This window comes from Drepanopeziza brunnea, assembly GCF_022702325.1.
Source record: "Drepanopeziza brunnea f. sp. 'multigermtubi' strain 214-2 chromosome Unknown ctg6, whole genome shotgun sequence".
Classification (NCBI taxonomy): Eukaryota; Fungi; Ascomycota; class Leotiomycetes; order Helotiales; family Drepanopezizaceae; genus Drepanopeziza; species Drepanopeziza brunnea.
The window spans coordinates 1,745,180-1,767,198 of record NW_027094069.1 but is presented as its reverse complement, the minus strand read 5'-3'; the positions used below and the strand labels follow the sequence as shown (position 1 = coordinate 1,767,198).

The 22,019-nt window shown below is 51.9% G+C and overlaps 7 protein-coding genes across 7 annotated transcripts; 4 read left to right on the top strand and 3 right to left on the bottom strand.

Moving 5' to 3' along the window:
- Window positions 1-308, top strand: L3040_004337 (uncharacterized protein; the record flags this gene model as incomplete). Its single annotated transcript, XM_007288885.2, has 2 exons — window positions 1-132; window positions 222-308. The coding sequence occupies 2 exons, from the start codon at window positions 1-3 to the stop codon at window positions 306-308; spliced, it is 219 nt and encodes a 72-aa protein (XP_007288947.2).
- A 1,810-nt stretch (window positions 309-2,118) lies between these two features.
- L3040_004336 (uncharacterized protein) lies at window positions 2,119-4,165 on the top strand (the record flags this gene model as incomplete). The annotated part of the gene is made up of 3 exons (XM_007288886.2): window positions 2,119-2,243; window positions 2,302-3,101; window positions 3,171-4,165. The coding sequence occupies 3 exons, from the start codon at window positions 2,119-2,121 to the stop codon at window positions 4,163-4,165; spliced, it is 1,920 nt and encodes a 639-aa protein (XP_007288948.2).
- A 302-nt stretch (window positions 4,166-4,467) lies between these two features.
- L3040_004335 (uncharacterized protein) lies at window positions 4,468-6,684 on the bottom strand (the record flags this gene model as incomplete). The annotated part of the gene is made up of 1 exon (XM_066154624.1): window positions 4,468-6,684. One exon carries the CDS (start codon window positions 6,682-6,684, stop codon window positions 4,468-4,470), a length of 2,217 nt encoding a protein of 738 aa, XP_066011941.1.
- Window positions 6,685-7,111: 427 nt separating this feature from the next.
- On the bottom strand, window positions 7,112-8,300 carry L3040_004334 (uncharacterized protein; the record flags this gene model as incomplete). The annotated part of the gene is made up of 3 exons (XM_066154617.1): window positions 7,112-7,499; window positions 7,550-7,916; window positions 8,009-8,300. The coding sequence occupies 3 exons, from the start codon at window positions 8,298-8,300 to the stop codon at window positions 7,112-7,114; spliced, it is 1,047 nt and encodes a 348-aa protein (XP_066011940.1).
- Window positions 8,301-9,856: 1,556 nt separating this feature from the next.
- Window positions 9,857-11,678, top strand: L3040_004333 (uncharacterized protein; the record flags this gene model as incomplete). Its single annotated transcript, XM_007288888.2, has 4 exons — window positions 9,857-9,929; window positions 9,978-10,047; window positions 10,098-10,318; window positions 10,372-11,678. The coding sequence occupies 4 exons, from the start codon at window positions 9,857-9,859 to the stop codon at window positions 11,676-11,678; spliced, it is 1,671 nt and encodes a 556-aa protein (XP_007288950.1).
- A 556-nt stretch (window positions 11,679-12,234) lies between these two features.
- On the bottom strand, window positions 12,235-13,165 carry L3040_004332 (uncharacterized protein; the record flags this gene model as incomplete). Its single annotated transcript, XM_007288889.2, has 2 exons — window positions 12,235-12,705; window positions 12,902-13,165. The coding sequence occupies 2 exons, from the start codon at window positions 13,163-13,165 to the stop codon at window positions 12,235-12,237; spliced, it is 735 nt and encodes a 244-aa protein (XP_007288951.1).
- A 1,043-nt stretch (window positions 13,166-14,208) lies between these two features.
- Window positions 14,209-20,613, top strand: L3040_004331 (uncharacterized protein; the record flags this gene model as incomplete). The annotated part of the gene is made up of 6 exons (XM_066154605.1): window positions 14,209-14,314; window positions 14,428-14,529; window positions 14,775-18,412; window positions 18,531-18,785; window positions 18,837-20,444; window positions 20,500-20,613. The coding sequence occupies 6 exons, from the start codon at window positions 14,209-14,211 to the stop codon at window positions 20,611-20,613; spliced, it is 5,823 nt and encodes a 1,940-aa protein (XP_066011939.1).
- Window positions 20,614-22,019: the final 1,406 nt, after the last annotated feature.

The window sequence follows — 22,019 nt, the reverse complement described above, 5'->3', positions numbered from 1 at the left end:
ATGCAATTCTCCGTTTCACTCTTTTTCGCCGCCTTGGCTTTCACCTCTTCGGTATCCGCCGAAAACTATGGCTGGTGCGACGCCCCCGAAAACAACGCGATGAAAACCCCCATGTGCTACATCGATTACGTGGTAAGTAAAAATATATATATATATATATATATCTCCCTTTTCTTTTTTGCATACAAGTCTCGAGCACAGGAACTAACAGAAGACATCAGGGATACGGATGCGCTGTAGGATCCTGCGAGAATAACATCGGCAAGCCTTGCAGCGGAGGCGACGGCTACTACAAGTGCCCGGAGTAGGAGAGGGGCTTGTGTGATTTGGGGGGGGGGGCGCCTTCAGGCGTCCGTCGCTCAGGCTGGCATGGATCGGTTGGTCGGTGAGATTAGTGCGCTTGAGCCGCTGGATGTCGGTCTGTAAGTATACTTCATACGTAAGGGCTGGGTTCTCGGGATTCCAATGGCAGGTTTTACTTGAGAAAGCTCCGCGATGATCGAGAGCGTAGAGTTTCGGGATATTTCTCGGTGACATCCTTCTTTCCACACTGGTACTTGTAAGTTCCTTCAAGTTCCTTGTAAACATTTCTGCTTTTTGGGGGGGGGAAGAGCGAGGGTTGATTTTTCTTATAAAAAATTACCTTCTTTTCCTATAAGTCAACAGTGATACTTGGCTTTCAGATCTCAAATGTTGAATCAACGTAAAGAGCTTTTGAAGACTCGGTTTTGGCTCTCTTTTGTCGTAAATTCATCAAAGGGGGGCAAGGAAGGGTGGCTCAGGCGGTTAACGACCTGATGGATTCGGAAACCTCGCGAGAAGTTTTCGAGAGCAAGGATACGACCACGATTTTGAAAGCTTTATTTTACTTAACATGCTCTAAGGCTCTAAACGATACTTGGCTAGCTTTCAGCGCTAGAGAATTGCAAGGTACAATGAGAAAGCTGTATTCCTGCTAACTCCCCCTAGTTTGCAGGCTTCGAGAAGCGCTCGTGGGATTGTTGATAAAATGGTATTTTTGAAGGGGGTGGTATTATGTATAGAGTTTGTGGGCTTTGCATTGGATGTCTTGCATCTCGGGGATTTTCAAAAGCCCTGGTTGCTTCCTCTTCTTATTTTTCCTTCTTCTTCCGTTCCGCTTTCTTCGCATTGCCAAGTTTCTTTGTTGACTTTACCGACATGTCGGGTTGTCTACCTCTGTCCTTTTCATGTGAGTAGTATGTTCGGCCTTGAGAATCTGATTTGCAGCGCTTGCTCAGAGTCATCTCCCTGTATGAGATATCGAGCCAAGGAAACGGTTGAGAGTCGCTTCAATGCCGGGCTGGTCAGATCAACCCATCCGGCCTAACGCAGTCTGAAAGATAGGTATCCTGTCGCCATAAGCTACCCTGATCAGGATAACAGGCAAGCTTAAACTACAGTTTGAATTCCGATCGAAAAAATAAGCTGATCGTTGCTGTTTCTGTTGCTGTTACTGCAGTCCTCATGGTTTTTTCTCGAAAGGATTTGGGATTCTCCTCGTGGTAGGCGCTGTATCTATCGGGTCCAGCCTCAATCAAATCTTGCAGTCAAACTGGGGGGAGAGACAGAACATACCTATCAACACCCCTTGGTAATCAGCCATGACAATCACATATCACGCATTCACTCACAGGTCTTCCATGTCCCGACAACGCAGCCACCTCAATCAGCATATATGCAACCATGCAAGGAGCAATACAAAAAATAGTCTTGATCACTCATACCACCGATAGGTTTGCACTCTTCAAGAAAATCCCAGCTTCTCTTCCGTTGAACAGATTCATGTCTTCAGCCGTATCCAGCCCCCAATACTTTATTAATATCCCCTCCGAAGCGCAGTAACTTCTTACCAATCACTCTCCTCCCTCCTGCATGATCACGTTTGTGATAGCATCAGCCTCCCTCCCCCTGCATCCAATCATTTTGCTTCGTTAAAGACAGAGCAAGCCTCATTCAGCCGCAAAAGGTGGTTGATCGATGACTATATAGCGAGACTGCATCCATCCTTCTCGGCTTTCGAGAGCTTCACATCATCTCCGGCGCGACTGTCGATATTTCATTCCACTTCTTGACCTGGAGCTGGGCATAGACTGGGCTATGGTGGCCAAGAAGCAAATATACGAGTTCTTTCGCCCGGAGCTGCGAGATGCCTCCTACGAGATAGGAGATGTGTATTCACCTGACAAGGTGAGGCAGTTGCAGAAGGAGTGGGAAATTCTCCCGTAAGATCCAGACCATCGACAGACTCCAGCTACAGCAACTAGAACTGACTCGATGCAGAGACGATGTGAAAAAACCCCTTCCGTATCTTACCCACGTGAAGGCCCTATCGAACACATGGCCGCATCTCCGTCTCCTGGCTGATTTCATGGAGGTCGGGACCACTCCGTTGCGCTGGAAGGAGCTCACTACTACCCCTCCACCACAGGGGCCTGACCTCCACCCCTTGGAATGTCAGGAGCGGATCAAAAAACGCGCTGAGAGGGCCGCGAGAACTAATGTTATGCTTCTGAAGTACATGGCTTCCGGCAACGTGGAGCAGAAGCATTGCAGGAACGTGTCGGCTCTCCATGTAGCCCTCAACGACGAAAGCACAGGTGGAGGGGAGAGAGAGAATGAGCACGAGCAGAGACCTGACGGAGAAGGAGAGATCAGAGGTGATGGAAGAGGAAGAGGTGGCAGGTGTAATCTACAGCTCTACGTGGTGGAAGATCTTTCAAGAGACGTGATTGAGGCTCTGGGTTCCAAATTCGACATCGAGCCTGCTTTCTTCCGAGAACACATCGTGGACTACGCATGGTACAACGTTCGCGATCGATGGGAAGATCCTCCGAGCCTACAGTCAGCTGAAGAGCACCGACGTTGGATACAGCTTCGGTATGTGACGGCTCGGTACTACAAGACTCCCCAATCTTTCAAGGCAGCAATCAGAGAAGCATCGAATTTCAATGTTCTCCGGAGGCCAGATGACGACCTGAACAATAAGGCGGTTTGGGATTCGGAGGATGCGATTGTGGGAGTCATGAGGACAAGGACGAGCTTTTGGTTGAAGAAGGGGCAGGATGGTAACAGTGCCGTTGGTGAGTCTTCCTCCATGGCCGTTCTTGCACATATTTCCAGTGTTTTCTTGGAGCTCACAAGCTCACCAGGTATCCTCCTCCTCGACCCCACGATAAAAGAGGGAACGCCTCTCTGGCACGGATACCGAAACTGGTCATCGACACCCAGCATGCACTCTCCCCGCATCCCCCCCGGGCCGCCTCGAGACTCTCTGTTCAATGACTTCATCTACTGGGCCAAGCAACCTTCCGCCTCCATAGGCAGCGTTCTGACCCATCATCCGACCTCAGTCCTTTTTGGAAGCTCAAAGACAGACCTCCACGCCCCAACCAGAGCCCTCCTCTACCTCGTCTGCGCGGAATGGCTCACGATGGCCAGCTACATCCGCACACGTCTCGGAATCATCGACTGGGAAATTTCACTCCCGGACAACTTCGCCGCCCAGAATATAGATACGAGCAGTGACGGGGCCCTCAGCAGGCTCCACGTCTGGAGACGTCTGGTCCCCCTGTACCAGGAAATGCTTACCGACAGCATACGACAGGTCTTCGGATTCCCGTGCCACGACAGCGAGGTCACCACGGTCTCCATCAACGGGGTCGGCAGCAGCTCAGGATGCCCATGCGCTCAGCACGCCTCGTCGGCCTCGCGATTCAGCAGCAGTATCCAGCCAGCGCGCCCGCCCGGCCCGGAGGAGGGGAAGGGATCCATCGCCGCGATCCGGGTCGACTTCGCCCGCGCCCTGTCGTACATGCAAGAGTACCAGATGCGCATCGATCGCGTGACATCCATCCTCACGAGCACCATGTCCATCGAGGAATCCCGGCACGCCATCGCCGACGCCAAGAACGTGGCACGCCTGACCTGGCTGGCGTCCTTCTTCATCCCAATGAGCCTGATCGCCAGTCTTTTCAGCATGCAGGCCGACGTCTACGCGCTGGCGCACACGATGCGGCTGTACTTTGCCACCGCGCTGCCGGTGGCCGCGGTGGCCATGGGGCTGGCGTGGGTGATCCTGAAGCTGAAGATCTGGTTCTCGAAGAGGAAGCGGGCGAGGCTTGCTCGGACTCACAAGCGTCGATGAAGCGGAGAGCGGGGCTATCGTTAGTACTTCGTATAATGTAATATATAGTGTATGGTGCACGACAGATATGCAAACTCGCGCTGTTATATATATTATACGTAAGAGGATTTTAGCTATGGCTATGGCTTTGGCAGCGACGGGTAGTATCCTCCCGCCCTCTCCACATTTCCACGGAAAAGATTTGGTGGATGTAAATGGTTATAGGTAGATACATGGATACAACGAGAGAAGAAAGAACAGCCCATTTTCCCTCTCCCAATACCCCGATCCAATACCGCAGTCCAACCAGGGGATAAATCACATTATACATCCTCGTCCCAGCCCCCCTGCTCAACCAGGAACCTCGCGATCCTGCTCTTCACACCCGTCAACTCCCTCCCGAGCGCGGAGCTCCACAGCTCCTCCACGCACCGCACCTTCTCCTTCAAGTCATCCGTCAGCCGGACCTCCTCATCGGCCTCTACCGCCTTCAACTCCCGCTCGACCTCCTCCTCGTCCTCGCCCTGTGCCACCCGCTGCGTGCGCATGAGCCGGCAGTTCGCCAGCGTCACGATGCTCTTGACCTCGTGCAGCAGGCACAGCAGGTTCGTCTGGCTCTCGATGAACTGGTACGTGCTCTTCTCGCAGTGGCCGAGCAGGCTGTACAGGTACTGCATCGGGAACTCCCAGTAGCTCGGGTTCTCCGCGTACTCGGCGGCCGGGATCTGGATCTGAAAGGCCGCGTCCAGGCGCGTCGGGATGCGCTCAGTGATGCGGCTCAGGCTGGGCGCGATGTCCCAGAATGCCGAGAGCTGGACCTCGACGCCGCGCACGACGTTCTCCTCGATGACGTCCATGAACTCCTCCGTGCGTTTCAGCGCTTCCTGCTCGAAGGCTAGCCTGCGTTTGGATGCGTCTTCGGCGAAGAAGAGCTCGGCGTTCTGGACTTTTTCCGCGTTGCCGGCGAGTCGGTAGGGTGTGATCACCATGTCTCGGTAGCGGTTGTTGCGGTCGCTGAGGAGGTCGAAGAGTTCTCTGTGCAGCTGCTCGCGAGCTTCAAAGATCCATTTTAGTAGTGTGAGTTTTTCGAGAAGCTCGGGTTGCTCATCACCTTCTTCTTGCGTGAGGTTGGGGCTTTGCTCTTGCGCGTCTACAAAAAGCTTGGACCGCAGCTGGGTGAAGAGTTCGGTTGAGCGGGCCACTCGATCCATCAGTAAATCGTTCAAGGGGATCACAACTTCGGATTGGAAGAGCTCGAAATCCAGTTTGGAGGCCGCTTTGGTCTTCTCTTGTTCGTTTTCTAGGGCCGCCGCTTCGACTTTTGCGGCGTCCGCGTAGGTCATGTTTCCAGAGCCCACTTCACGCTGGATGTTGCTTCGGAGGGAGTTGCGTCGCTTAGAAATTTCGGCGGCTAGATCCTCTTGCACTTTGGCACTGCTGATTGAGAAGCGTTCTTTAGTGGCTTCGACTTCGGTGAAATCGCTGAGGACTCGGACGACGCTGCGGATGGAAGTTAGATCAGGGTGGTTGTTGTTGACGGCTGGATGATGGCGAGGATAGGGAGGAGGTAATGTTACAAGGCGGGAGACGTCCAAGTGATTCGGATTTGGGGTAGCCGGTGCAGGCGAAAATGGAGCTGGGGATCTTGACGTTTCTTGACGCAGTATCGGTTGCGATGGCTCTTCCTCGTGCCAGCCAACCTTTTCAGGGGGGTACTCATTCTCTCCGTAGATGTTGGACTCATTCGACTCGGACATGTCAATTCCTTTGCCGTTTTGATTCGCTCTCGGGTCACCATTCTCATACTGGAGCGCCTCCCGTAGCTCTCGTGGCATACCCATATACTTCGATTCTCGCTTAGACCGCTTCAAGTCCATCGAGGGAGTGCCATTCGATCCTTCCTGGCTTACTTCCCACCACCTACTTGAAGGTCTTCCTCTCGAATCCGAGCCATCAAGGACTTCGCTTACACTCATACTTGGAATCGGTGACAAACAAGGCATATAACCTGTCCACCATGATGACTCGGGCCTTCCTGTTGCAGGAGAAGCTTGCTTCGAGCTAGAAGATGACTCCGCAGCTGTCTGGAGCTTTGGTACGTCGTGCAAAGCTGACATTAAAGACCCTCTGTGTGATCTCATTCCCGGTCCCGAAATTCCAGGTGATCTCGGTCCGGTAGATGATTCTGGCGTCCACGCACTTGATCGTGATTCCGTAGACTCCTTCCGAGGGCTACTGTACGGACGGAAGAGGTCACGGGTTAGCTCCAGGATCTCGGAACCCATTTCATCGATTGCAGAAGCATATCTTTGCCTCCGCAAACGAGATTCCGTGACGATAAACTCTGCAAATATTCTTACACGCTCGCCATCAGTTGCGGCGGCAGCTTCTTTCTGCGCAAACGCTTGGTGCCTTTCAACGGCCGCACGAGAGAATTGCTCCGCTGGAGATATTTGAGATATTTGGCTGTGGTTCGACTGTCGAGAGCCTGGACGAGAAGGAACGAGCGGTGCGATAGTGGTTGCATCAGTGTTGGGCATGTGTAGTATATGAGAAACAGGTCGACTTGGAGAGTTGAGGGTTAGTCTTGATTGCGGTGGAGGGGTAGGCAATCCCTTCGGCGGTATAGCTGGAGAGGCTGCAGTGAACGCGGCTTTTATCTGCCCAGGAGAAAAGGGTGGAGTGGGGGCCTCTGGTCGACTCGAAGAAAGAGACGGCCGAGGAGTCGAACCTCTGGACCCAGCCCCCGCGGGCCCACATTGGATTGGTGTATTACGCTGCGAGTTGCCTGCAGATTTCGGTGTTTCTACGTTGTATGATCTTGCACTCCTTGGAGTAGAACGGGTAATCGTTGGTCTCCTGGTAAGTAGAGTTTGCGGAAGAACAATATCTGATGGCGTGATTGACTCGGCCCAAGGATTGTTAGAAGATTCTTCTGCCGCAACAGCATTTCGCCTGGTTTTGCTTTCAGTCCTTCTTTCCCGGATGCTCTTCTCGCCTCTCACGGCATGAGCTCTGGCTAAGCCGGAGGAACTTGATCCTGAGTTGGACTCGGGGGCAGTACTTGAGCCAGCACTTGACGTATCGATATACAGTCCACGATTTGGAGACCTTCCTCTTCCTGCAAGATCCCCATCCACCCAACCGGCTGGAGTTGGGGGCACCGGACCCAGTGTCGACAAGGGATCTGGCCTCCTCGTCGATGGCGAGACTACCCGATCCGTTCCAGTCATGCTTTGTGACCTTGACGAAGGAGGAGGTGGTCCTGGCGGGGGAGGAGGCAATGGCATACCAGGCGCCCATCTTGACGCTGATGAGCCACGTAAACGCGAGGATGACGGTGTGCTTATAGCCCCTGCGGATACAGCTCTACGCGAAGCTGGGGGTCGTGACTCCACATTTAACGAGCCTTCTTCTTCTGAGGCTGAGGGCGGAGCTTCAATCGACACGGGCACTGGCCGGCGAGGATTGGATCCATGATCCCTAATGGTCTCTGGCGAAAGCCTTTGGGATTCTGGTGTCGTCGTTCGCCTTGAGAATGAGGCTATATTGAACAGCGACAGCGGTCTATCGTTCGAAGCAGCCCGTGCTCGCGTATTGGGAGGAGGGGGGAAGATGGGATCTGAAGCTGGCTCCGGGGATGACCTGTAAAGAGTTGCAGAGGAGAGTCGAGTAGCAGGCGATATCCTAGTAGAAGCCTCTTCAGATACTATCATCGACGTTCTTTGTGATCTTGGAGGGCTGTAAGGTGGTGGAGGGGGTGGCGTAGCAGCTAGTTCGAGCTAATTAGCTTCTCCACAACTATATTCTGACATCGATCCCAGGATATAAAGTTATGATAGTAGTAGGAGCGAGCTTTCATACCCTCTGGGGCTTGAGGCCGCGCCGAGGAGTGGCCCGATGAGAACCGAGAACTGCTGTCTGGAGTGAGGTTGGGCGAGTTCGACCATTGAGCCGGGTTGTAAGAGGAGTTCCGGACGGCACTAACTGGCGTGAAAGATGATGGATTGTAGCCAAACGGAGCGCTCAGAGACGCCGCAGACAAAGCCGAACTTGTTGGTGTCTGATGTTGAGAGGGATGTTGGGGAGGGGTGAGCGAGGTTGTTAGGGGATCCAGGTTCAAGCGTCGACGAGCTGCCTCCCTCAGAGTTGCCATAATCCAGACTGAACTACGGACACGGGCGTCCTAGGATAGAATGGATGAGCCGCTCGGTTAGAAGCCCCGCGCCAAAACAAGCAGTTCTGAGCTTCGTCTGCAGGCGGAGACAACTCTGCGCTGAAGTCATCTAGAAGGGATAGAGGGAGAGGGAAAGAAGGGGAAGGAGAGAGAGAAGGAGAGAGGGAGAGAAGGAGAGAGGGAGAGAGGAGATGAAGACTTGACGTTGCAGCAGGCATAGAATGATACGGAGTTCTTAAAGGTCCTCAACGCGAATAAACTGTGAAGGAGAAATGTTTACTTAGAAGCATGCACATACTAGGATATCTAAATTTGGAACGTCTCTTGATTGGATAGCCGTCGTGATAAGTGGGCTATTCTTGCAGTACGGAGTTGCAGCAAAGAGACGACAGGGCGCTTATCACCCCCAACCGTCGATCAACCTTTTATGCATACCGTAGATAGGACGGGAGGACGAGAGAGGGTGATCAGCATTATAAGTTACAACCCGCGTGAAACATGCGGTTGTGCTGCGTCTAAGCTTGTGGGATGGGATCGGATGGGATGTAACCAGCTGTGTGTGTAATGGAATTGGAACCGCGGAATGAATTGGACGCCGGCAGAGACTACTTTACGACAGTCAATCAATCACCAATCCGACTGCGGCTTTTTGCGACGCTGCTGCTGTTCGCGGGCATTAGGGACTGGCGTGATTAAGACGTAAATAGATCGCTTCAAGAAGGTACGGTAGATTCACGGACATCGAAGCGTTGGCTCACCAGCCTCTTCTAAGAATCATGATCGAGGGATAGGGAAGGTTTATGAACTGGGCATAAGCCATACTATGTAGGTATCAAATGACATACATATCAGTAGGTTGTCAGGGAAATGAAGCTCTGAGACTTTCAGATACATATTCTGCATGTAGAAAAAAGCAATAGTGATAGATCTACGGAGGATATCAAAGTTTGAAAATTGCCTATTTACCTATATACGTAGTACGAAGACGAAGTATACCGGATATATCTATGGAGCTACCCAACAGCCATCGGCAATTCTTCGGGCTGATTTGGACATGACCCGCTCTGGAGAGAGAGGGAGAGAGAGAGTGAGAGAGAGTGAGAAATCTTCTTCCGTCGCATTAATCACGTCAAACACGAACTTCATCATGCTTCGCACGAGCGTCGCCACCACCACTACCACTGATAAAATCAACGTCAAAGAACTATTTACACTTTTCATTTGATCACCCGTACCTCCCTTTTCGTATCCAGCCCCCCGACTTTCTTTTCACGGTTCACGGCTGCGGGGCTCAGTAACTGCATCGTCATCCGTCAGTCGGTCGACGAACGTCACCCACACACCCCTGGCCTTGGGTCTAGCAGTTCTCCCCGTCGCAACTTCGAGCAACCTTTACAATTCATTAAAATAAGATACCATACGATTCGACAACCAAACTTGCGGCCCTCGATCCCATCACTTCCTACTCTATCTGAATCGATATCCTTACCGCAAATCCCTCTCCTTCGTAATCCTTCCAGGGCCCCGTCGCAAACATGTCAAAGGTTATCCGCAGCGTCAAAAATGTAACCAAGGGCTACTCATCCGTCCAGGTGAAGGTCCGGAACGGTACGGACATCGATGTTTGCTTAATGGGACACAGCTAACTATCCATAGCGACCAGTAATGATCCATGGGGACCGACAGGGACGGAGATGAGCGAAATCGCTCAAATGACCTTCAATTCGTATGCCAACTTGCTTGCTGGCAGTGTGCACAGTCTAACGGACGCCTTAGGTCGAACGAGTTCTACGAGATAATGGATATGCTAGACAAACGGTTGAATGATAAAGGAAAGAATTGGCGGCACGTTTTGAAAGCTCTCAAGGTCCTAGATTACTGCCTTCACGAGGGATCCGAACTGGTGGTCACTTGGGCACACAAGAATGTCTACATCATCAAGACCTTAAGGGAATTCCAGTATATCGATGAAGACGGCCGTGACGTTGGACAGAATGGTAGGAACCCTCCTGTGGAAGGACAATCGCCACATTGGCTAATCGGGTTTCAGTTCGAGTTTCTGCAAAGGAGCTAACATCACTTATCCTTGACGAAGAGAGACTGCGTGCGGAGCGTAGTGACCGTAGGAACTGGAAGTCAAGAGTGACTGGCATCGATGAATACCAGCCTCAGCCTCACCATGACCAATCCCGAAGCCGACCAACACGTCCTCACCGAGCTCAACGCGCCGACGAAGAAGATGCCGAGTACAAGCTTGCTATTGAGGCTAGCAAGTACCAGGAGGAGGAAGATCGTAAGAGGCGCCAGAGCCGGAATGGAGAGCCTGACGATGATGATCTGGCAAAGGCCATCAAGTTGAGCAAGGAAGAGGAAGAGCTACGGAGGCGAGAGCTGGAGGAGCAAAATGCTGCGTCTCTTTTTGATGACGACCCTATTCAAACTGCTCAGCCTACGGGATTCAACCAAGGATATCAGCAGCAAACACAGGTGGACTGGGCTGGCAATCCGATTGACGCCAATATGCAGCAGCAGCAACAGACCGGCTACTTGGGAACCATGTACAACGGGAGCTTCCAACAGCCACAGCCAACCGGCTACCAGAATGGATACTTAACCGGGTTCGCAGCTCAACCTACTGGCTTCGATCCATATGCGCAACAGCAGCAATTGCAGCCACAGCAAACCAGCTTCAATCCCTACGGCCAGCAGACCCAATTCCAACAACAACAACCCCAGCAGCAACCGCCTGAACTTGTCGTTCCCGCCAACACGAACAACCCGTGGGCGACCAACACTCAACCCATGGCTCTCAAGCCAACACCAACTGGCTCAAACAACCCCTTTGCAAGCGGCTTTGCTCGTCCTCAAACAGCACAAGCTTCTAAGCCATCTCTCGCAACACTCCAAGAGCAACAGACTGCCACCTTCAACAAAACCAACTCTTACAACCCAATCACCTCGTTTCAAGCCCCACCGAAAGAGCAAGATCCGCATCACGCCCGACTCAATCAACTACTCTCAAGTGGTGATGGGATGGACACCTTCGGTAACACTGGTGAAATGCGAATCCCGGCGCAGCATACCGCACCAGGCACATTTGTCAACAGTGCTGGTGCAGGACTGGGAAGACTTACTGGTCAACAGACAGGTACCAACCCATTCCTACAGACCCAATACACCGGAATGCCACAAACACAATACGCTGCTGCTGGATACCAAGTTCCGGCGGCTACTGGTCCCGCTGGTATGTCGAATGGTTTCGGTGGTGGATACGGCTCCCAGCAAAGCCCAAACCCCTTTGGTCAAAAACCGCAACAGAACAATGGGCAGGGAGGGGGCGACTTAATACAGTTCTAGGAGATCTATGCAAAACAGAGGGCACAGGTAGGATTTGATATGGGCTCCGGGTGGTCTTTTTTTTCCCCAAGGCTGTGGCGCTCTCTTGGTAGTTTTCATCCAAGCAGGACGCTGCAAGTGATACACTTCGTTGCCCGGAAAGGCTTTCGGTGGCTAGCATTGAAACATCACTGCACAGCCTAGTGTGGTGAATGTACTGTTGTTTTAACTGTTAGGCGGATGGGGTAGATCAGATCAATTCACGAGCGATGGACATATCGTCGAGGAACATTGGCTTGGGTAGTGTATTGATGTGTATGGTGTGAATGTGACGAATTCAAAGATTGCTATCCGCAATGCCCTAGGGACTCGAGCGCCCAAACTCCACGCTCAAAAGGAGTACGTACTCAAAACATGCAGATAATCCCAGATAGAAAGTGCCTAGCATGCCAAAATGGGTATCCATACCATAAACATCCCGACCACCGACCAAGCCCCCATCATCCCATCCCATCCCATCCCTGGCGCATTTTCAAATATTAAAAAAAGGCGTCCTCTCTCTCCTCTCTTCAGCTCTTCAGCCCATGCATATCCCGACGAACTCCTCCTGGCCTACGCCCCCTTTCCCTTCCAAATCGAACTCCTCGATCATGGCCACGAGCTCGTCCTCTTCCAGCCCCTCGCCCAGCTCCCGCGCTACCCTCCGCAGATCTTCCAGCGTGATCATGCCCTTCTCGTCCGTGTCGAAGAGCCCGAAGGCGCGGAGGATCTCGTCCCGGGGGTCGCGCTCGCTGATCAGCTTCGCGGCTATGGTCTGGAAGGCTGGGAGGGTGAGCGTGAGGCGGCTGGGCGGCGTGGGGTGCTGTGCGCGCGACGGCTTGTTCTGCTGGTTCTGCGCCGGCGGCGCCAGCGGCGGGGGCGGCACGCCGTGCACGGTCAGGAGGTCGAGGATGCTGGATTTGGGGAGGTCGAAGCCGAGGGCTTTGAGGGCGACTTTGAACTCGTGGTAGTCGACGCGCCCGTCCTTGTCGAGGTCGAAGAGGGAGAACTGTTTTTCGTTGGGTTGCTGTTAGTTTGAGGAACTGATCTCCCGTCCCGTCCGTACCAATTGATCAATCAATAACGACATGCCAAAAGAGCTCGGTGCGGTGCAGTGCTGTGCAGAGCTGTGCAGTGTAACTCCGTTCAATTCCTCCCCGGGTTGCGAATTCCTCTGGAAATATGGTAGACTAGACTAGACGTACTGCTTCGTTTATCTCCTCTCTTTGCTCGTCTGTTATTTGCGGTCCGGACCCCGTAGCTGCGTCTCGTTGCGCCCTGTCGCGGTCCTGACGATCGCCTTGCCGCCCCGTTTCTCTCGTCACGGGGTGCGCGGTGGCTCCGAATGCGTTATTATTGTTGTTGTTGTTGTTGGCGTTGTTATTATTATTCGCTCGATCGGGCAGTTTCCCGTGTAGCGTTGAGGAGTAGGGCCTTTGCGGAAAGGAGGGGTGGGCGGTGGATGCCATTGTACTGTTGCGCCAGGCGAATTGGGGATGGAGAGAGGTGCTGAAATATCGGCGAAGGCGGGGATGATGAGTTAGGTGAGTCGCAGAAGCAGCTACGTACGATGTATGCTGTACACTATCGCTGTGATGATTTTTTGGGGTGGGATTTTTAGGGTCGTGAAGGGTGCTTGGATTTGCGGCAACAATGTCGAAGACGCGTGGTGCGGGTATGAAAGGTCGATCAAGTCGCGTCTCTAGCGTGCTTCCGGGGTACTTGCTACGTTGGGTGTTATTGAGGTGGTTTTACTTTCGGTAATGTGTGTATACTGTAAGCTTGATATTGGATGGTAGCCCGATGAGAGAACAGTAAGTCCTAGGACGTGTACTGGGTGTACCTAATATATGGTGGATGAATACGTTTGTTTACTCCGTAGAGCTAGCTCTGGATCCATATTGACTTGCTTCTGTGCACGCGGGATCCAGACAAGTACTGTGGATGCTGCCGGTCAGTCCAAAACAAGCTCAGAAGTAAACAGAAAAGTCCCTTGCGCGTATGCATATGACTCAAGAAGAAGTCCCGATTGCTTGACAACCAACCGTTTCCCTCAGGCAGCAATCTTTCTCCAGCCCGAGTCGTGGCATTGGACTCGCTGTTCAACCGAGTACTTGTTGGTGACACAGAGTTCACTAGGCAGCAGTAGTATCAGTCATTCGCAAAACTAGCGGGAAAATAATTGGCCGTCCGTGCGGAGCCTAAGTCCAGCAACTTCACCCCCAGCCAGCTTCAGTAACCCCATATAATATTCTGGTCGCCCACGGCAGCCAACCCTCATCCCCCCTTTCACATTCACCAACCTCATCTGCTCATCTGCATTGACTTTCGACACAGATGATTCCTGTCCCTCTTTAGTCAATTCTCATGTCTGCTGTTTCCTGTCGTCATTGAGCGCGACCTGAACCTTCATTTCTCGTGGCGCGCAATCGATCTCGCGTCAATCATCTTTGCGCTCGTCTCCGCGACTTCATACATACGACCTCGAGTACAGCCCCTCCTTGCGTAAACCATGTCTTTCGGAGGAGGCTTCGGTGGCTTCGGCCAGAACAATAATACTCAGCAGACCGGCTTCGGAGCTGGTGGATTTGGGTCGAGCAACACGACCAACAATACAGGTATGTCTACTCTCACTTCTTGCTTTGTCTCTGCTCCGGAGAATGTCTTGGATCGCGGCTTTTGCAATCAGCGTGGACCCATCGCTTACTCGAACCTTCTCTGCGCCCGACAGGCTTTGGCGGAACTGGAAACACAGGTTTCGGCAGCACGAACACGGGTGGCGGGCTCTTTGGAAGCGGCGGTACTGGGACGACTGGTGCCTTTGGCTCTGGAGGTATGTCGCCGAATCTCTGCTCTGGATCGTTCTCGAATCGAATGTGCGCTGCGCTCTCCGGGCGTACATGTCAAAGCCAAAAGCGCATTCGCGTCCTCTATCCTCTCTTCAATATTGGTTATCCACTACATCTTTATTGCAGCGACTATGGTTGATCGCCGCAATCGTCTTCCCTTAAGGGCTGCTTTCTCAGGTCTCTTCTCACAGCAACGTCGAGGCACACACGCTAACTTTGGGATCTACAGGTGGCTTTGGCAGCACTACAAACAATACTTTTGGAGCGAAGCCTGGCGGATTTGGTGCCGCGGCATCTAGTGGAGGATTATTCGGGACGAGCAATACTGCTACAGCAGGGGGTTCTGGCTTCGGGGGATTCGGAGGAAATAACTCGACAACTACTGCCTTTGGCGGCGGAAACAATTCCGGTGGTGGATTATTTGCCCAGAACAAGCCTGCCTTTGGTGCTACTCAAGCGCCGTCCAACCCTTTCGGAGGAGCAGCTACCAGCTCTCCCTTTGGTGGAGGCGCAGCCACTGGCGCATTCGGAGCCCCTCAGTCGACAGCCCTCACCACTGCAGGTGTGGGAGAGTGCCAGGGAACTGGAAGCACTCAATTCCAACCATTTGTCGAGAAAGAACCCAACAGCAGCACGAACCAACAGAATGCCTTCCAAAGTATCTGCTTCCAGCCCCCGTACCAGAAATTTTCACCAGAGGAATTGAGACTAGCAGACTACGCCCAAGGCCGCAGATATGGTAACGGCAACAACCAGACAGGAGCATTTGGTGCAACAAACTTTGGTGGTTTTGGATCAAGTCAACCCGCCTCAACCGGTTTTGGCGCGCAGCCTGCGACGACCAATGCCTTTGGAGGAGGAACCAGCACAGGTTTTGGCACTAGTCAACCTGCTTCGACCGGCTTTGGAAACACGGCAACAAGTGGTGGTCTATTTGGCGCAAAGCCTGCGACTGGTGGACTCTTTGGCTCTACTCCGGCGGCGACGAATACCAGTACCCTGTTCGGAGCTCAACCTGCGGCCCAGCCAGCTGGAGGTCTGTTTGGAGCACAGCCTGCTACTACAAACACTGGTGGTCTCTTTGGAAACAACAATGCTGCCAAGACCCCTTTTAACTTTGGTACATCTCAACCAGCAGCTACCGGTACGGGCTTCGGTGCTTCCACAACGACAGGAGGCTTTGGAAGCGGCGGTGGTGGCTTGTTCGGGAACAATACTCAGCAAGCTACCACAACTGGGTTCGGTGCTGCTGCCGCACAGCCTGCTGCAAGTACTGGCTTTGGTGGCTTTGGTGCGAGCAACACCCAGCAAAGCGGGGGTTTATTCGGTGCAGCAAACCAAGCCAAGCCTGCTACTGGCGGTCTATTTGGCTCTACACCTGCGGCTACAAACACTGGCGGCCTCTTCGGAAGCAGCCAGCCAGCTGCCAATACAAACCCATTTGGTGGCTCAACTGCTAATCAGAGTACTGGTGGCCTTTTTGGTGCCAAGCCAGCAGCCACAGGAGGTCTGTTTGGAAGCACACAACCCACGAACACTGGTAGCGGTGGTCTCTTTGGAAGTTTTGGTAACAACCAGAATCAGAACCAGCAACAAAACACAGGCGGTCTTTTTGGTGCTACAAACAACAACCAAGCAAAGCCGGGTGGTCTCTTCGGATCTACTGGAACACAGCAACAGACTGGTGGCTTGTTCGGAAGCACCAATGCTCAACAATCCGGCGGCCTGTTCGGCGGCTCGGCCAACACCGGCCAGCAACAACAACAGCAGCAGCCACAGAATTCCATGTTCGGCAGCGGCAATTCCATCTTCAACACATCCCAGCAAAACCAACAAACTCCTCAATCTCTTACGGCTAGCATTAACGACAATACTGCATTTGGCTCTACGTCGCTATTTGCAAACCTGGCCTCAACTCAAGTCAATAATCCTGGCCCCATTGCCACTCCTCTGTCCAGCAATGTCAAGGCTAAGAAGAGTGCTGCTCTCCCGATGTACAAGTTGAACTCCACTCCGGGCTCTCGCTTCTCCACACCTCAGAAACGCCCTGGCTTTGGGTTCTCTTACAGCAACTATAACTCACCCAGCAGTTCTTCCAGCACAACCAGCACTCCAGGTGCATTTAGTGGTAGCCTGCTTGGTGGTAGCTTTGGTCGCTCTCTCAACAAGAGCATGTCCACCAGCAGTCTCCGCCGAAGCTTCAACACCGAAGATAGTATCCTGGCTCCCGGTGCTTTCTCTTCTAGCCCCAACAACAGACACTTTGGAAGCACTGGCAGTGTGAAGCGGCTTGCGATTAGCAGAGGTCTCCACCAAGATCTTTTCAGTCCCCCTGAGGCCGCCCAGTCCCCACAGCACAGTTCACAAATCCAAGGTGGCATTCTCAAGAAGCGGGTCTCGTTCGGCGCTGATGTTACACTCAACGGTCACGGATCATCTTCTGATAGCCCCTTAAAGCAGGTGAACAATATCGGTGGCAATTCAGACCCAGCTAGTGCCAATGGTAAGAAGCGAACAGGCACTTCCAGTCCTGTGGAGACTGAGCAAGCTACCAATGCCAATAATCAGCTGACTATTGTCAATGAGGAGGAGACCGCTCTCACCCAGCCGAATTCCCAAAATCCGGGGCAAGACAAGGAAGTCGGACAGTACTGGATGAAGCCCTCAAGAGAGGAGATTGAGAACATGACTCGCGAAGAGCGCAAGGCGGTCACTGGCTTTACCGTTGGTCGTAATGGTGTTGGCTCCGTCTCATTTAAGTCAGCCGTCGACTTCACAAACATCAACCTTGATGACATCTATGATAACATCGTCGTTCTCGTCCCCAGATCGGCTACAGTGTATCCAAACCCTGCTAAGAAGCCACCAGTGGGCAAGGGACTGAATTTGCCATCTCTTATCTCGCTAGAGAACTCATGGCCTCGAGGCAAGACAAGTAGCAACGTTAGATTCGCAAAGCACATCGAAAAGCTCAAGCAGGTCAAAGATACTACATTCGTTGATTACATCAAGGATACTGGAGCATGGATCTTCACTGTTGAGCATTTCACCACTTACAGCTTTCCGGAGGAGGAGGAGGATGAGATTGATGCTACTAGCGAGTTTGGACAGAGTACATTGAGTGCTCCGCCAGAAACTCCCACCCCGATCGCACCTACCCCCAAGTCCGCTCATTTGGATGAGTCCTTTGCCTCCGATTCTCAAATGACCTACGACGAGTCCGATCCAGAGGACACATTCGCGTTCAGAAAAAAGAAGGTTCTCCCTGGCGCTTTCGATGACCAGGAGCTTTACGATGACGAGAATATGGACGGTGAATACGAGGAGCAGCAAGAGGAGTCTTTTTTAGATGAGCGCTCCGTGGGTTCACAGTCGGAGAGCGGCGTCGAAGAGCCAATGGATCAAGACGGTGTCTACGAAGATGGTGAATCTGTCAGCATAGTGGATCAAGAGATGGCGGGCTCTTATCCCGTGGCTGGCAATACCGCGGAGCTCTATGACTCGCAAGACGATGACGAGGATATGGACGTCACGATGGAAACACCCGGTGTGGTTTTGAGAGCAAGACAGAGATTGTTGAAGAGTTCGGAAACGCCTCTCAAGCGGAAGTTCACTGCAGCTGACGACTGGGCAATCACCTTGCAAGCCACAGTGAGTCCCAAGAAGCAGGATCGAGCTTTACTCAAGAGCATGATCGAGATCCACGGTGATGATTACCGAGGTGACTCAGCGCCAACACCAATGCCACGGAGAGTTGTCTCAGACAACCGTGGGTTCGCAACCACTATTGATCTGATGCACTCGTTGCACGGCACGTACAGTCCGATCAAGGCGGCAAAAGTTCCAGCAAAGCCAGAGGGGTTTAAGGTTAGTTCTCCTTCAGTTTGATCTTCCGATCTGGGGATGAGGATATCGAGGCCTATTGTTGCGCCTAGTCATGTACGTAAATCAATAAAAGAATGTTACTAAAGCTTCTGTGTCGCAGTGGCCATATGTAAAGAGATCAAAAACCGGTGACCAAGACATGTCGAATATGTCAGAGCAAGACCGTGCTTTTCACGACTCCATGAAGCCTCAGTGGGGCCCTGATGGTACTTTGGTTTATGCCGCTCCACAAAGCACAAAGCCATTTGGACGATCATCCCGCCATGTTCGTGGGAGAGATGGCTTGCTTACGATCCAGAAGGGGGGTGTCGTATCAGAGCATCGAGACATCCGATTCGCCAAATTCTCGAATGAAGTGAGTCTGCCAATTCAAGACCTTTGATATCGTAATCTAATAATTATCTAGGCCTCCGGCACTCTGCTCAAGAAACACAAAGACATGACCCTGTTTGATGTTTCGGACGGTGTTCCAAGTGCTCGACTCCCCGAATTTTTTTCATTCGACGATTTCTTCGACGATGGTGCTGCCTCGAACCCAGCTGCCACACATGAGAAGCTTATTTGGCAGCTGGCTAGTGTTCTCTTTGACCCTATTGAGCCCCCAGAGAGTCTTCAGCATGTTCCAGATATTCGGGATCGTTTGAGAAAGGACAACCTGTCGGCGTTTTGGCAGAAGCTAGTGGACGAGTCGACTTCCAAGCATGTTGCTCTCGCTAAGTCTAACGAGGAGAAGGCTATTGCATCCCTGTCGGGTCATAGAATTCCTGATGCATGTGGACAACTCGTCAGCAGCGGTAACTACCACCTGGCCACTCTTGTTGCTCTGATCGGTAGCAAGGACAGCATCAGAAAAGATATGCGTCAACAGCTCGATGACTGGCAAAAGACACAGATGCTTGCTGAATTCAGCCAGCCTGTACGAACTGTTTATGAGTTTCTCGCTGGTAACGTGTGTGTCTGTGCTGGCTCCAAGGGCGAAATGGCTACTTTTGGCATTTCCAAGCGATTTGGGCTTGATTGGCGACAAGCTTTCGGACTCCGACTCTGGTACGCTATCTCAGCCAAGGAGCCACTCGAGTCTGCCGTTGCAGAATTCCAAGAAGACATCGCGCAAGATAGGGAAACTGCTACACCTCACTCGTGGTATGTGGAGCAGAAGGTACCGGCTTTGTGGGACGACGCAAACCTTCAGCAGCGTGAGGACTTGTTGTGGGGTCTTCTGAAGCTATATGCATACAACAACGAGGTCAATGTTGAAGATGTACTCCGACCCGAGAATTCTCAACTATCTCCCCTCGACGTCCGTCTTACTTGGCAACTCAGCCGAGCTCTTATCGCTTCCGGACAAGTTCAATACTCGGATAACCCCGATGAAAATGCTGATCGAACCACCCTTTCGTTTGCTGCCCAGCTTTCCAGTGAAGGTAGCTGGCTCGATGCAGTCTTTGTCCTTCTACATCTCACCTCGGCCGAGGCCAGAGCAAGATCCATCCAAGATCACCTTGCACAGCACGCTGGGCTTATCTGCTCGGAAGACAGTCAAAGCTTTGCCACGTTGACACAGACTTTCCAAATCCCGGCAGCTTGGATCTGGGAGGCCAAGGCTCTTTACATGCGAAGTGTAGAGAGAAACCCAATTGGTGAAGTCGAGTGCCTGATCAAAGCTGGCTCATTCAATGAAGCTCATCGCACCTTTGCCAGACAAGTTGCTCCGCAGGCTGTTGTTGAACTCGACTACAACACTCTCAGAGCACTACTTCTTGGACTCCAGGATAAGAAGAACTCGATCGCGGAGTGGCACTTGGGTGGAGAGATCTATCAAGACTTCTTGGAGCTCCTCCAGAGCGACAAGAAGGGGCATGCGGTTGACGATCTGCTTGTAGAGAGATTGCTTGTCGGTCTTCCGGCTGTAGTCCAGGATTCCCGTCATCCGAGCTTCATGGAGACGGTTGCCATCGAGACCATCAGTGGAGTGGTTGCTAAGACTGTCATTGCTATTGGCAAGAAGGGAGAAGTAAGCCATACATACCCCTGCTTTCGACATTGGGAACAATGCTAATACCCAACAGAAAAACAATATTCATAACGTCTTGAGACTTCCACTCACCGAAGACAAATATCTCAAGCACACCGTGGATTTGAGCCTAGAGTACTATCGGGGGGTAATGGAAAGCGCAAGATGATGTCTCGGCGCGGCAGGAAAATCGGATGGATACATAGCGGCTTGCTTTCTGAATTTTGTTCTATGGGCGAAGGGGAGACGCTACTTTGTGCAATACCCCAACATCCTCTTTTGAGGAACTGAGACGTAGATGGATGAGAGGAGTGGTGGGAAATCCTTGATTGGGAAGATATTATGGTTAGGGGCGGAAAATACTTGGCGAGCGCGTTGTAGATAATTGCGTTCTTTTCTTCGGTCGATGCATAATGTCTGCACAGCGGCCCACCGTAGGCAGGCGGGCAGGTAGCTAGGTATAGAAAACGCAACCGTAGTTAGCATCGATGCATGAAATGGTATTCGATGACCCTCGTTCCTTTCCTTTCCTTTCCTTTCCTCTCCTCTCCTTTCCCTTCACAGTCTACGTGGTTTTCTCGAGACTCACAGGGAACTTTTTCGATCGATTTGAATTTCTTGGAATTTACTTGACAAGGAAAAAGATGAAGGAAAAAAAAAAAAATTTATTATTGAGATTGAAAATTGGTCATAGTGATAGTAAAAGCTGTAAGATCCCAAGACCTATTCAGACTACATCGAGGGGAAGCAAACATTTCGTCTACCGTAAGCGGATGGATCCCACAGGTGGATTCTGGCCGTGGCCGTGGCCGTGGAATGCGCGAAGAAGGGCTCTTACAGTGGGGGTTTTTTTTTTTTTTTTTTTTTTTTTTTTCGTTCTTGATATTGTTTGATATTGATATTATCGCATGCAGAGATCACAAAAGGAAAAAAAGGAGGAGGCTACAGTATAGAGGCGAGGTTGTCACTGTTGTTATGATACGTAACATGTGAAGGCAAAGTAAGGTACCTAGATCCGAAAGTACTACTACTCTACTTACTTACTTACTTAACTCCGTACCTACAGACTGGGCACCATCGAAATTGGAAACGCGGTAGACAATGTTGACTTGTTCGCTATTTAATTTAATTTAATTTTTTTTTTTGGCTCTGATAGATGCACACACATGGTGAGGTAGATAGGTACAAACATGACAAGACAGTCAGGAGAAGAAGAAGAAGAAGAAGAAGAAGAAGAAGAAGAGGTTTGGATGGATGGAGAATCTTTGGTATTGGTTCGAGGGAGGACCCCCCGGAGAGATGCCTTCTAGCCGAGTTAGAGTGGCTGGTGGCGAACCAAGATAGTAGATACGTAGCTGCTATAAAAAACAACGCCAGGAAAGGGCACAGAGAGTCGCAAGGACTCAAATCAGCAGCACAATCCCCCCCCCCCCAAAAAAAACACCGTCAATGCGCCGAAACATCCACCCGTCTCTTCGCCCAGCGACTCCCAAAAAATATTCATCTACCCAAGCCCAGCAGCCTCTCCGTAATATTAGACCCCGTATATCCAGAGGCAAGGCACAACCAAGCTGA